Source organism: Rhagoletis zephyria, unplaced genomic scaffold (assembly GCF_001687245.7).
Source record: "Rhagoletis zephyria isolate East Lansing unplaced genomic scaffold, Rhagoletis_zephyria_1.1 Rzeph_scaffold_07804, whole genome shotgun sequence".
NCBI lineage: Eukaryota > Metazoa > Arthropoda > Insecta > Diptera > Tephritidae > Rhagoletis > Rhagoletis zephyria.
In genome coordinates this window covers 11,869-26,797 of record NW_016164886.1, presented here as the reverse complement: position 1 = coordinate 26,797, position 14,929 = coordinate 11,869, and the positions used below count along the sequence as shown (strand labels likewise).

Below are 14,929 nucleotides of genomic sequence, written 5' to 3'. Positions count from 1 at the left end.
GGTATCTCCGCGAAACCAATGGACAGGGCTGCCGACTATATTTAGGTATGAAGTGCCATATTGAGGATAAAAAAAGTGACAAAATGTGCCAAAAAGCAAAACAAAAGTGCCAAAAAAGGTGAAATTCTTCCCATTTAGCATTAAAATTAGAAACACGTTTCTAAAACCAAAGTCCAATATCAATGTTAGATAAACCATACAAAGCACAAAGGATTTCACAAAAACGTGTGCAAATATTATTGTGCCAAATTGAAAAATTGAGTGCCATTTGAAGTAAAATAGGGCCAAAGACGCCACGGTTTGAGCCAAGTTGGTAGCCCTACCAATGGACAGTCCGGCAGAGAGGTACACTTTAGTGAGCTCTTGTTCCGTTGAATCAGTAGGATAGAAGAAATATTTATTACAGTCAATGCTGTATACTCTTCACCTCCACTTCGGCTCTGCAGCTACGAGGAAAATCGATCACGGAGTATCGCATTCGCTTATATGTGCTCCCATTGAACAGTACCTAGTAATAATACTGTCCCTTTACCTGATGATAGGGCAATCAATCATTGAAGAGCCTTAATTCTTATTTCTTCGATACACTTGGCCAGATCTGTCTTTAAACGAAACAGGCAGGTGTCTTGTTCTATTTTCGTTGGTCAAATCAATGAAAGCTGATTTTGAATCGGTATTTGCAAGAAGACAGGCATTATGCGCAGAGTTCATTAAGCGTAGGTCGGTTCCTTCCTTTGCGAACTCGCATGCCGCGCAGTTTCCAGTTATTTTACTATGCCCGGGTAGTGATACCACGTTTCTGATAATTTTAGCAGCTAACTCATTTGAAGTGCCAGTGTATGATTCACGCATGAGCGTGAGAAATATTTCAAATACTCACGTAGCTTCCTTAAATATAGCAAAGGTAAATCACATTATGAGGTCATGAACGTAATCAGGCGTGATTTACGTGAGACTCATATTTTTTTATGTGCGTAAGAGTTACAAGTTTTTTCTTTGCGTGATTATGCATGACATGATTTTAAAGTTTCTTAAGTGCGTACCGCAGCCGAGGGCTTGTAGTGAGAGGTATTTTGAGTAAATTCCGCTGCCAACATGTTGTCGACTTTTGATCCATCCGTAAAAATTGCGGTAGACTATGGATCTAAGCCCGAGCGATGTATCCATTTGCTTGTCTGAAATTCTAATAGGAAACCTGTTGGTGAAATTTTGTGCGCGAAACCAATAAGGATGTGTTAAACTATGCTGAGCAAAACCAGCAGCTTGATTAATCTTGAAAGGGACATCTCCGACCCATTCGATACCAAACGAGGTTTCACACACGGCGACTCTCCATCATGCTGACTTCTTTAAGCTGAACAATTGTTGGCGTATGCCGATGCCATAGACATCATCGGTAACAATTACCGCGAAGTCTGTTCTGATTTTTCCAAGATGGACATAGAAGGAAAGCGAGTAGGTCTGGATGTGGGCGAGGACAGTACGAAGAATCTACTGTCTCCAAGCAGTCAGCAAAAGTAAAGGACTTCGAAGTAAGTAAGTAGTTTCATGAGCTGTAAAGAGCTATGCAACTAGTGTGACCGATTTAAACCAAGTGGATCAAAAATTATATATTTTTCGATGAATTGTGGAGGTGCACATCTTTTTAAATTTTGAAACTTTTCCAATCGTGTAAAAAAAATCCCGTAGAAGTCGGAAAACTTGCCAGCGATTTTTACAATTTCTTCGCACATACGCATATGTCATTGTGCGAATAAGACGTGTTTCTGCTGCGCTCCCGGGTTTTTCACTTTTCTATTGAGTCATTATAAATTAAAATTGCCGCTGGTATCATATCCGTGTGCGCGTGCGAATCAACGTTCTTCCTGGCTGCATTAGGATTCAACTGCTTTCTTACCATGTACAAAACACGGTATAATAATCCATCTCACAAACCTGCATCGCCAAAAACACCTCAAACCCCTTCATCTGCAGTGACAAACATGGATGGCAGATTTGACGAGCAGAGAGATTCCCTAGTTGAAGAGCTGGCAGCTGTTATTAAGAGCTCAGAGGAAAGAGTGATGCAAAAAATTGGTGAGTTGGCCGGTGACATAACAAATTTAAAGCAGTCATTAACCGCTATAGAGAAGAGAATAACTGCAGTAGAGAACTCTTGCGCTAAGGTTCAAACTTTACGCGGCGAAATCGCTGATGTTCGTGCTCAGCTTACCGAATTTCAAAGCAGCTTGTCTGACATTTTCACTAAGGTCTTTTTTTTCCGTGTAAAGGATTTTTATTGTTGAATAAGGAAAAAATAACAAGGAAATGCGACTCTGAAGTTGCACAATTACAGGACTCATGGAAAGGACGAGAATTAAAAAAAAAATTTAAAAAATAAAAAAACAAAAACAGCATGACTCGTTAATGAAATTGAACCAACATGGAAGTATAAACTTTCAAATAAGACCAATACCAATACAATCTATGGGGCCATTCCAGTGTTATGCGTGTTATATTTGTTACGCTAACGATTTTTTGTTAATGTAATCACATCTACACCGTTAATTCGATTTTCAAAATGTATGTGCCAAATTAAAGGGCTTGACCTGTAGATATGCAGTAAGGTTTAATTTTTTTTTTAAAGAGTTGCCACCTGTTAAAAAATTATATTCAAATTATTTAATAAGGTTAATGAATTATGTACATATTACAATATGGGTATCAATCGAAATGGCTTTGAAAATGCTTTATTTTTAAACTACATGTAGGAGGGTTGCCACCTGTTTAAAAAGTTAATTTAAATTTCAGCGTTTTAACCTTAACAGGTATAGAATAATTAATACTAACACAATAAGACTGAATATAAAGTTATATGGTCAACAAATCGTAAATTAAAATTAACCTAGCTAACAATGATAACACAGGGCAACACTGATTTTGTTGCGGCAAATGTTAAATCTGTTTTTGATAGACTTTTTTGAGCTGATTACGAATCCGTAATTATAAAGATTCCATCACGTACATATTTTGTGAAAATCGTGGTCAAAGTGTCAAAAAATAGAGTTTTTTCCAATATTTGAGAAGCTCGAGCAAAGAGTAAAAATGTGGTAGAACCTTCCACTTAGGCTTAACTTAAAGCTAGAACCCTAGCCCCTGAAAATACCATCCCTGCACCTTTACTTGATGGCCATTTATAGTCATTTGTTGAACAATAAAAAAAATGCTGGCAAATTGTGCTATTGAAAAAAAAATGCTGCCAAAATCAGTTTTTGCTGTTCAATAAACGACTATAAGTGATCTTAGGGTCAAGACGAAGAGATGGTATTTTTAGGGATTGTAGTCGAAAGTTCAAGCCTTAATTTAAGCTTAAGTGGAAGGTTCTATCACCTTTTGTTTAATTGCGGCAGGGACTCAAACTTCACCAAAAGTCAAATTTTACTGCCCACTGTGCGTCGGTTCGAGTGGGGAGGACAATGAAAGTGCTTTTAGTAACATCGGCGAAGCCTTTCCAATCAGCTTTGGAGAAGTTGACAGAGGTCCGGTGATCCCCGGAAGCAAAGTCGGCAGGTTTATCAATCGAGATGACTTTGGCAGATGGTCTGATGCTAAGGTAGTGCCGATGCATGCTTCCCTCCGAAGTTTGCCTAGTTTTACATGATTACACTGGTTCCTTAATGCTGTTCGCCATATCAACGAATCGTAACATAAGATCGGATTCGTACAACCGCTGTGTACATCCAGAGTACCAATTTTGAATTAAGATCCCATGTATTCCAAAACGCCGCTTACAGGAATATGTAATGCTCGCTTTCTTATGTTGTTGTTGTTGTTGTAACAGCATACAAACTCCCCAAAGACTTTTTGGGGAGTGTTCCTGGAGTGACAGTCCTTGGCCAGATATAAATCTGGGTCGTTCCGGTTACGTAGACCCGACTGTCGTGGGAACGCTTTCTTATCTCTCTCCTTGATATTTTCCAACTTAGTTTAGGATCCAGTATGACTCTCACATACTTCGCTGGTTTAGATAATAGGAGGTTTTTCCATTCAGCTTTAGTAATTCAAAGCTAGGAAACTTATTGCTGGCCGTAAAGAGAATTAATCCTATTTTCTCTGGGTTCACTCTAAGACCATATTGCTCAGCCCATCGGCATACTTTTACGCCCCTTAGTTGAGCTTGAGCTGTACTGAGTTGATGGTGGTAAGCCATAAAATTGGAGAGATCACTCTCTCGGGAGGAGTGCCACTGCTAACGTACCGGTTCTTGGCTTCATAGCAAACTTGAACGTACGATGGTTTTCAACATTAGACTACAACAGCTTCAGCTGTCGCGAGAGATCAGCGTCACTCTGTCCCAGTTAAGGTCTGGATTTTGAAGTTGTTGTTGTTGTTTCCGTAACAGCATACTTATTCTCCAAAGGGTTTTTGGGGAATAATGCGGGAGTGACAGTCCTTGGCTTGATATAAATCTGGGTCGTCTGATCTCGTATATGGTCCAGACTCTACCAAAAACATGTTCGGTTGTGAAGATTTCCTACGACAACAGTCCCCTGTTCCGCTGCCCACCCAAACCCAATCAGCTAACTTCCCTTTTTCTCTGGTCCAACTGCTTCGAAATACAACGTTACCTAGACCTACCGTTGACTGATTACAATTAATGGACTAACCAATTTAGTCGGGGCTTAGCTGAGCATTTATTTTTCCTGCTTTTACAAATTAAATAAGTCCTCTTCAAGAAGGTTTGTTTAAAAAAACACGTGTACATATACGGTATATGGGGTATGTAAATATTCCTTTTCCCTAGCAGTAAACCTTTTAGTGTGGGCAACAATGATGTTTTTCAAATAAGGCAGATCGGAATATGCGCTCTCTGGGAAGACAATACCTGTAATTATTGTACCATGTTTCACGTCTAAAAGCACAGTTTATAGTAACCCATGCTTTGTCTCTAAGTAAAGATATGTATAAGTTTGGTTACTGAAGCATAAAAATGTACTTAAATAAGTGAAGCGGAGTGTATGGGTGATTACACATACATATGTGCAAGATTTGAATTAAAATGTAAAACAAACAATTAGAAGCTATAAAATACTATTCAATTTGTGCATATAATGTATGTACATATTTATTACTACGTACAAAAGTAAATATAGAGATATTTGGAAGTTTTTGACTCACCGGGCTTTCGTCTTTTGGGTGTACAAGTTTGGGATGAGGCTGAAGATACCTCCGACGCTATACCTGTTTGAACACTACTTGTTCCAGTTACCACACCAGCTGCACTTGAGACCATTGCACTTATTTGCGAAGAAATACTTTCCGAGCGGCGGAATGTATCTCGCAATCGATTTAGGGAGGATAATGATGGAGAGCTAGACAACAGGTTACTGGACGCATTGCTGACGATTTCTTCACTATCCGGACTGCGTAGCAGAAGATTGCGAGAGGTACTCATTTTCTTACACAAATTATATTTCAGCACTACACTACACTTTTTTCAGATGCAACAATTAAAACAATAATATTACACAAACGCTATTTGAAAGCCAAAAAATAAACATCAGAATTAAACAAATGGACACCAAAAAACCTCCGACGCAAATAATAATGGGTTGTGGGAGATCAAAAACAATTTTCAGCTGTTTTTGACAATCCAGCTATCACTTGCAACTGTTTTTGCTATTTTTCGATAACACTTGCACCGAAACTGCTGTTTTGGTACTAAAATGTACTATCGGAAACCGAAATCGTTCCCGCGACAGTCGGGCCTACGTAACCGGACGACCCAGATTTATATCTGGCCAAGGACTGTGACTCCAGCAACACTCCCCAAAAAGTCTTTGGGGAATTTGTATGCTGCTACAACAACAACAACCAAAGTGTAAAAATGGGTAAAACTTCATTAGTAAGTAAGTATTGTTCTGTGTTTTTACTTTTTTCTTTTGCTTCATCTTGTCAGATCTTGTGTAGTTGGATCATGACTTTGTAGGATATCCCCACTAAAGTGCTAGTTTTTTCCACGGTACACAACGGGTTAAACGCCTTGCGACCAGTAGCAGCAACTGCCGATTTATTTATTTATATTTATCACCTTATACTTCCGGTAGTGCATTCCAGTGGAAGTTTTGTGATCTATCCCTGTTCTGACATTTATTCTTGTTTTTTTTTGTAAATTATCTTTTGGTGTTATTTATCAGTTCTGTTTTGTTTTATAAAATTATTGTCAATTTGACATATCTAGTTACGACTTACGACACAAAAAACAGCCGTTTGCACACTGGCCGTCTTTCGATAATTTACTCGAGAAAAATGGATTTGCTGAGAAAGGTATTTATTTATTTCTTAATTAAATTGAATCTGTTATACATCTTTCCTATTGCAGTGTACACAGCAGCTGCTGGTGAATGCAAACATGTGGGCGCAAGCGCTTTCTGTTACGTGCACTGCGTTCCATACAAGTCCTGTGTGCAGCCGCGTGCAGGCTGGCCGCTATCGTGTCACTACGAAGCGTAACCGTGCGCTCACTTATGAAATGGCTAATCCGCCCCATTATATTGCCCATCGAAAGTCTTGGAACTCATGGAATACATGTTTGTAAAAAAAAATATCAAAGTTGAGATCCCCTTTTATATCTAAGAAATTTTCTTTCACAGCAACTATGTTGGATGGATTACGCCCTTCGCAGACGGCAATTGAAGACTTATTTTTGCGGAAATTCATGACCGGTACTTGGCATGCGCTAGTCGTTTCCGAAGTGATTATCAAAAGACAGCACAATATGATAAGAATAGCTGCCATTGTCCGTCAGGCAATAAGCCCGCGGAAGATGTATTTCCTTATTGGTTATACGGAAGAACTGTTATCATATTGGTTGCAATGTCCTGTTACATTGGAGTTGCAAACAGTAGCTGATAAAAAAGATGTTATATTCAAGTATATTTAAATTGTACATCGTAATTGTTGTATGTACAACGAAAAAATAAGACAAAGTAACCAAATAACTATAAACCAATTATCAGTGCACAGTAATCTCATTGTGATTCTTGTTACTCTGCCAAGTCTTAATGGCCTTATTAACTATGGTTGCATCTTGATCTTTCACCTGCAATGTATTTGTGAACAATGTTTAAATATTTAGGTAAGTATATTAAAGAAGACAAACCTGTTCAATTAAAGTTTTGAGCTCAAGTAAGGAATTACAATTCAGTACATGTTTCCTCAATGTTTTAACTAACTCCAGGAAAACGAAAACTACAATTTTTCTCGATCCTCCGCAAATTTTATCCCATACTTTAACTAAAGCCGTGTCTGTAATGACTCCAGCAAAGCACGTTACATACCATTTTTCCACAAGTTCACCTGTGTTGTAAACACCCAATCTCTCTAAATGGCTATAATTTATTTAAAAAAAATGTAAATATGTAATTTGAAAACATTTAGGCTGCATTCCTTAATTCATTCTGAACGTTTGGAATAAACTTTTTTGTTTAATTGTTCTTTAGAACGTTGCTGATGATATGTTAACGTATATTTCAAACTCATTCTGTTTATTCTGGCTGTGAAATGGGATTATCTGGAATGTATAAAGAAACGCAACCTTAAAGTGTCTTTACTCACTTGTGCAATTCTATATCTTCACGCTTCAGCAATGTCTGAGAGAGCTCCATTAATTTTGAACATTCCTGCTCTATGCCCTTACTGCATGCAAAAAACTCTTTAGCTATCCAATAAGTTTCCACATCATTGTCGAATATCTGCAAAAGTACTTTAACGATTTCCATAAAATTACTGTCATCTTCTGGTGGGCCAATTAATGGGTGTAGCAATCGACCATTTTCCAATAGCCACATTGTTTGTAGTACTTTACTTTTTGTGGTAGTCTGGTCTATATATTGCATCATAGTGACTGCGCGGAGCAAATCGTCATAGACTGCAGTGCGCTGTTCTAAGATATAATCCATAGAGTTTTTATGGAGAGGCAATATGCCAAGTATAATACTCCACAACAAACCCCGTTGCGCCGTAGGCACCGTATAGCTTAAACAAAACTGTTTTAGCTTCGAGTGATTGCGTATATTGTCTTGGAGAAGTTTATTTAATGACTTTTTTTCCTCCACAGAATAACATCCTACTTTTTCGTAGTAGCTTGAACGGAAATTTCGTTCATCCATCCTCACTCCTCGCCACTTGTATGCACACTCTTGCTTTATTGTTAAAAATGTTTACTTCAGAAGTGCATTTAATTGTTCTCAATATTTTTCAAAACGAGGCTAGTTTAAAGGATTCTAATATTCTACATCAACAACTTTTTGTTATAAACAAATGAGATTAGTGAGAGATAGGAATGAAACAATACGAGTAAATACAAGTTCACTCGATACTTTTCGTTCGATACCAAGTATTTTTGTAATCGATACTTTTGAACCAAGAATTGCCGAAACTAACCCGGCGTTTACATGAGACAATTTTGCCAAGACAATAGCAAATCATTCACACTTTTTCAATAATACATTCACACTTCTCCCGTTGTCTTTGTCACTGTCTTTAATTTTTCCAATACAGTGAATTGGACAATTCGGTAACGTCTTGGTTCTTCAAGGTTGCTTAATTGACAGCAAAAACCGCGAGAAGGTGCAAAGTCGATTTAATGCAAAGAATATACGCTCGAATAACGATTAAGCGAACAAAGGTGGCACCGTAAAACATACTGCTACCTTGGTTTTGTCGATTTTGACAATTCTGGTCTAAAAGTAAATGCACCTCAGAGACTTCAAATGCACTAACACTTCTACAAAAATCACCCCTTTTAAAATTTCCCTCAATAAATCTTATTCTAAATACTATATTTTTATGGCCTTATTCATAAAAAATAAAATAGGTTTAAAGACCTTTATGATTACGAAAATTGGGTCTTCTGACAATTTCTTTTAACACCCAGTTCGGCTTTGTTTACTTTTTGTACACAAATGTCATCAATCTTGTATTCTCTAATTGCTTCACCAAAGCCGATATAATGCGATATGTACAAGACCCAACTGTTCGAGCGGGAGAGTAAATTGAGACATACAACAATACGACACTTACGACACCGTTGTGGTACTATTGCAAATAAGCGCAAGAAGCCGCCATTCTTGGGTTATTTTCTTTTTCGATTGTCATCTTATTGCCTTTTTATAATCAAGACGTTGCCATTTTTAACTTTATATTCTTTTTCGATTGTCATATTATTGCCTTTTTATAATCAGGCAATACGAGCCACTGGATTCATAAGAAAACCGCTTTGATATGTATAACAGCAATGCATGCACACTTTTTCACTAATACATGCATACATTTACATACATTGAGGTTTCGACAACTAATACATATTTCTTTATTGACAGCATTGTCCAAAGTAAACGCACTGTAAAATCAATTAATTGCTTTACAAGTGGTAAAAGATGAAATGGTGGTTTCTATCGATAGTCGATAGTTGTTCGACCATCTATAAAACTATCGTCAGTCTGAAACCATCGATAATCTTGTCGATAGCATCGATAATCTGCCAGTCCTACAAATATTAGTTTGACAGCTATAGAATTAATGCGAATTTATTGGCGACTCCATTTGTTAATTGGGAAAAAGATGGATTTGTGTGCGGAAAAGTTGGTTTGTTTTCTTACGGTAATTTTATTAGGACTGCTCAAACACGGCGTATGTTCTACGAGTAGCAATGAGTATATGAAGCGTGAACATTCATTGATACGGCCATTCCAAGGTGAGTTTTGGGAACTTCAGTGTCGATCATTAAATCGACGTATTTAAAACAAAGAAAGTCGAAGAACAGGCGTCATGTATAGCTCGGTCTTTTGTATTTTGCAGGCGTTGGGATAAATTTACCATACTGGGATTTCTTGGGTCACACAATGGTCACCAGCAACTACATAAGACTAACGCCGGATTTGCAATCAAAGAGCGGTGCACTGTGGAACTATTCGGTAAGTTCGTAGATAATGTATGAATGGAAAAAAATATTTTAATGGTTGTTTTTGTTGCCTAGCCCGTTATGACACGTAATTGGGAGGTACATGTAACATTCAAAGTACACGGTAAAGGCAACGAGCTATACGGAGACGGATTTGCTATTTGGTATACGAAAGAGCGTATGCAGACAGGACCTGTGTTTGGCAGCAAGGATTATTTCTCTGGCTTGGCGGTAATATTGGACACATACAGCAATCACAATGGTCCACATAATGTAATTTAACTCGATAGCAATGTAGTATGGATAAATAAATTTAAAAAACGATTTCCATAATTAGCATCAACATCCCTACCTCAGTGCTATGATAAATAATGGCTCATGGACATATGATCATGATCGAGATGGCACTCATACTCAACTTGCTGGTTGCGAGGTGCGTTTCCGAAATGTGGACTACGACACGCATGTGAGTATACGTTATGAAAATGATGTACTCTCAATTTCCACGGATATGGAAAACCGAGGCGAGTGGAAAAATTGTTTTGTCGTGAATGATGTTGAATTGCCTACTGGCTATTTCTTGGGACTATCGGCGACAACTGGGGATCTTTCCGACAGCCACGACATACTCGGCATCAAGTTTTACGATCTCGATATAAATGTTACGGTGAGTATTTATGAATTCAAACATTTTTTTAATGATAAAATTCAAAATTTTTTTTAATTATAAATTTATCAACACGTTTTCGAAAATTTGATTTCGTATTGTATACAGCCCGAAGAGATATCAGCACGCTCTACTATTGTACCACGCGCGAAAACCTATGAACCACCTCGTGAGCACAAAGACGACCCTAAACCGGGAATGTCGAATGTAAAAATATTCTTTATACTTTTATTTGGCATGTTAGTTGCAATCGCTGGTGCTATCTTTGCGATCTCATACTTCAAAGAGAAGAACTCAAGAAAGCGATTCTATTAAACTGATACATCTCCTATCTTCCACCACTCCACATAAAACACATCACAGACTTCTTAGAAAAATAATGTAATAAAAAGATTAATATGATGAACTGCATAAGAGAGCAACATTCAGTACAGTTGCATTGACTTTATATTATAATTTATTGGGTATTTAAAGTAGAATTGTGTCTACATGAATTAATTTATTACTTTTAGGTAAATACCGCATGAAATTTGTTTTTAATATAAACAAAGACTTCTAAGTCATTGCAGGTTATTTAACATTGCAATTTCATACTACCCGGTATGAAGATACGTATTTCATCAACTATTTACAAGCATCATTAGCAAGAATTAAATAATGTAATTGTAAATAAAAAAAATAAAATAAAAAACGATTCACATAGTTTTTAATACATATACATTTAGTTCGAAGAAAAGGTAGGTAAGCTTGCGTTTAGCAAGTTCATAAATACATATATGCATAATGCATACATGAATTAATGCGGCAACAGTTTGTTGATTAAATACGCACAGTGCTTTATGTTAAGCGCTTAGTCATGTTGTACTCGTGGACAACGAGGTCCGGTGAAATTATCCTTCGGCTCGGCAACTATTGGCTGACGGGAACAAAATTAAAGGATATTTTTGCACTCGGGATGAACAACTGGCGCCAATTCGCAAAGGAGAGGGGCAATTGGAGAAGTTTTCTGGTCTCTGCCCAAACTTACAAACGGTTGTAGTGACAAATAAGAGGAACAAAACCGAATTTTAATCTAATATTGTTAGTTTCAAGCGGTTAAGAATTCGCATTGATTTTTGCAAAATTTTTTTTTAGCTTATGGTGTTACGCATTTTCTTCCATACAAATTATGTTCCATTTTTTTTTTTTTTTTTGAATGGGCACAAGAAGGGCTAATTTCAATAACGTTTTTCACGAAATTTTCTTAGAATATATTATATATTTAGAAGAATCTAAATATATATTTTGCAGCCAATACGGATAGCCATTGTATTATTTTTAAGTGTTTGTTTATTACAAATCTTAGTCTTAAGAACTATTATTTATTTATTTTATTTTTCTGACTTTTCCTGTTATTTGTTGTACTACAAAAGATCGTAGATCTTAGGTGCGTTCGTTTAAAATCTCCAGCAGAAACCAACCAACTGCCAAATTCCGGCGCAATGTCATCTGTTCTCTCACAAGAGAGAAATATCCAAAATAGTACGCGAACAGAAAATTTGCAGAAACTTGCAAGTTAGACGAACAGCTGATGTAATTTTTGTTTACATACAAANCTCGTCCGCCCGCAGGTTTCTAAGGATTCCTAAAAAATAAAAATCATAACTTACCGGTTACTTTTTATAGAAAAACAAAAACTAACGGTTGCACTGTACAACTCAGGGCCAGTTTTTCAGTACCTGTTTAAACTTAGATTAAGTAAACCGAGTTTAAATTGAAAAGCTGGCTGACTTTTGATTGGCTGATCTTGGTTTAAACCAGCCAGATCGGGCGTTTAAACTTAGTTTAAACAACGGGCGTGCACTGAAAAACTGGTCCTAATAAGGTAAGAAATGGTAGAGATTTATCATTTCGTTAAGATCAGCAACGAGAGGTTTGAGAATTGCATAATAAATGCATATCCACTTAAGAACGAGCGAATCGCTTTTAAACACAAGGGCGTATGTTTGTTCGCTGCACTTGGTTTATGCGGGAGCGCAATACAAGCGAGTGTGTGTGTTCGCTGCACTTGGTTTACGCGGGAAATGCAATACAAATGCGTGTGTGTGTTCGCTGGTTTTTTTTTTTGTTTATGCGGGAAATGCATAAATCGCTTTAACAGAGGTTGTTGCGCATTTTCTTCCATGTACAAATGATAAACAAAATAACGATAATTTTACTTGCAGCCAGGATTGCCACTGACAAAAAAATACTTACCATCCGCTTGAAAAAAATATCTACCAATAGCTTTTTTATAGTTATTTTAATAAAAACTATAATTTTGTTATTTGTTTAGTTATTTCAATAAGAATTAAAATTGTTTTTAAGTAACGTTTTATTTAACTAATTTTACGGTATTCAACCAAAAGCGAAAGTGATGAAACTAAAAAATCAAGGATTCAATCTATATACAACATTTAGAAAAATTCAAAAAAATTTGGTCTAAATTTCGAATTCCCTACTCTTAATTTGTAGAACAATTTAATGTATGGAGTTTTATAGTCGAGCGCACTTGTGCACAAGGGTATATTAACTTTGTTCGCATAACGGTCGTTTGTAACAGCCAAAACGAAGCGAGATACATAGATATGGACAAATGCATATATAAATGATCAGAATGAAAAGAGAAGTCGATTAAGCCATGTCTGTCTGTCCGCCCGTCCATCCGTCTGTTCGTGTACACGATAACTCGAGCAAAAATTGAGATATCTCAACGAAATTTTGTTAATCTCTCAAATCTCATTTTTGCCACAACAGCGATTTAACCTCAAAATTTCAATTGACCCAAGAAAAATAAAGACATCCTCGTAATCAGGAGGCCAAAATACACCATATACACTTTTCAAGCCTTTTGGAATTTTTCTGTTGTATCGCGTTATTTTCGGTCCCAGCTAAAAGCACCTCACTATTGATGAAAATAAAACAAAAGTTAAAATATAGTTTATTAAGCAGTTTTTATTAAAGTTGTAATTATGTGTGTGTGTGTGTATATGTAGGGTATGTATGTATGCAATTAGGTTTACAAGTATATATTAGAACTATGCTTCTCTCTAACATTGTTTCATCGAAATATTACTACTAAATATATGTTCGTAAGTATGTTTGTAAGAATATTTATTGGAATCGAAGGAACATTCTTATTTCTTAACATCTTTGTTTTTATTGTTTGTAATTCGTGTGTTTTATACGCATCTTTAATTGTAACAGGGTATACACTTAAAAACGGCTACATATACACAATAAAATTAGATAGTAATTAGGTTTAATAGACGACTTTGCCGATCTGCAAATGATAATTGCCATTAATAATCGTTTTTAGTTGTTTTTTTATTACATTTTGCAAATCTTGTGATTACACAGATGCATAAAATTGGGAATAAATAATACGGCAATTATTCAAAATATTGAATGTGCGAATAGTTCAACGCGTTTAATGCTCTGAAGTAATAAAACCCAGGTAATGTATTGCTTTAAAGCACTAAACACTTATGCATGAAGTAACTTTTTGATTTAAATTTCAGTTTTATATTTTTTTGGAGAAAACGCGCAAAAAATTAGTAAATTCACATTCTTTTGATTCATAAGAATCGAAGTACTTAATACTTTGCGTTGGCTATAAATGATGAATAAGAATTCTTAAGATCTTAAGTGCACTCAAGCGCATCGCTCTAATTCGAATTTCATAGAAATATTTTAGAAAGATGCGTTGAAGTTATAAATCAATGTTTTTTTTATCGACTGTTTACATTATTACACTTAAAGCTTACATTACATAACTCGAACTAAAACATGTTAGAGCAAATCCTATAAACACGCTACATAGTATACATATAAAAACGCTTATAAGGAAAATATGAACGCACAACATTTCAAACATACTGGTTATATATTGTATATGTATTTTTATGTATTATATAGTAATAAACTTCGAAGATGAGCTTCTATGTAATTAAGCAAGTAATAAAATTCAAGTCTTTAAAATTGACAAAAACGAGAACAGAAGACTTTATTGCCTTAATACTAAGCGGATTATTTTACTATTTAGAAAATTAAATATTAATATTTGGTTTAAATGACAAATTCGACTTATTTGCAACTTTTAATTATTATTATAATCTAGCACGCTATATAGCAGCGAAGTATTTTAAGTGTGCGTGGAAGTGATACACTTGCAACACATGAAAATATACTGGTTCACTACTTTTGAGCTACTGATCTTTCCGGTACCATGACTCGAAAATTCAACAACCGTACCAGCTCAGCACAAAAAAGAATTAATTTTAACTTGGCTGGCATAAACA

The 14,929-nt window shown here is 36.1% G+C and overlaps 4 protein-coding genes across 5 annotated transcripts in view; 2 read left to right on the top strand and 2 right to left on the bottom strand.

The window, feature by feature from the left end:
* Positions 1-6,036: 6,036 nt before the first annotated feature.
* LOC108374540 (28S ribosomal protein S24, mitochondrial-like) lies at positions 6,037-7,003 on the top strand. The gene is made up of 3 exons (XM_017630518.1): positions 6,037-6,306; positions 6,362-6,569; positions 6,633-7,003. The coding sequence occupies exons 1-3, from the start codon at positions 6,289-6,291 to the stop codon at positions 6,920-6,922; spliced, it is 516 nt and encodes a 171-aa protein (XP_017486007.1). The 5' UTR covers positions 6,037-6,288; the 3' UTR covers positions 6,923-7,003.
* LOC108374539 (TBC1 domain family member 7-like) lies at positions 6,845-8,342 on the bottom strand. The gene is made up of 3 exons (XM_017630517.1): positions 7,597-8,342; positions 7,142-7,370; positions 6,845-7,081 (listed from the first exon to the last, which is right to left on the bottom strand). Exons 1-3 carry the CDS (start codon positions 8,148-8,150, stop codon positions 6,995-6,997), a joined length of 870 nt encoding a protein of 289 aa, XP_017486006.1. The 5' UTR covers positions 8,151-8,342; the 3' UTR covers positions 6,845-6,994.
* Positions 8,343-9,500: 1,158 nt separating this feature from the next.
* On the top strand, positions 9,501-11,292 carry LOC108374538 (vesicular integral-membrane protein VIP36). Of its 2 annotated transcripts, XM_017630516.1 has the most exons (6): positions 9,501-9,736; positions 9,841-9,956; positions 10,019-10,216; positions 10,281-10,610; positions 10,719-10,779; positions 10,855-11,292. In XM_017630516.1, the coding sequence occupies exons 1-6, from the start codon at positions 9,562-9,564 to the stop codon at positions 10,923-10,925; spliced, it is 951 nt and encodes a 316-aa protein (XP_017486005.1). In that variant the 5' UTR covers positions 9,501-9,561; the 3' UTR covers positions 10,926-11,292. The 2 variants fall into 2 exon arrangements, with proteins under 2 accessions (XP_017486005.1, XP_017486003.1); XM_017630514.1 differs by having other exon boundaries at positions 9,503-9,736; positions 10,719-11,292.
* Positions 11,293-11,460: 168 nt separating this feature from the next.
* The window catches only part of LOC108374537 (uncharacterized), a 9,200-nt gene continuing 5,731 nt past the window's right edge, over positions 11,461-14,929 (bottom strand). The window contains exon 2 of the mRNA XM_017630513.1: positions 11,461-11,526. Coding sequence (XP_017486002.1) covers positions 11,461-11,526 — 66 coding nt within the window. The remainder of the gene's footprint in view (positions 11,527-14,929) is intronic.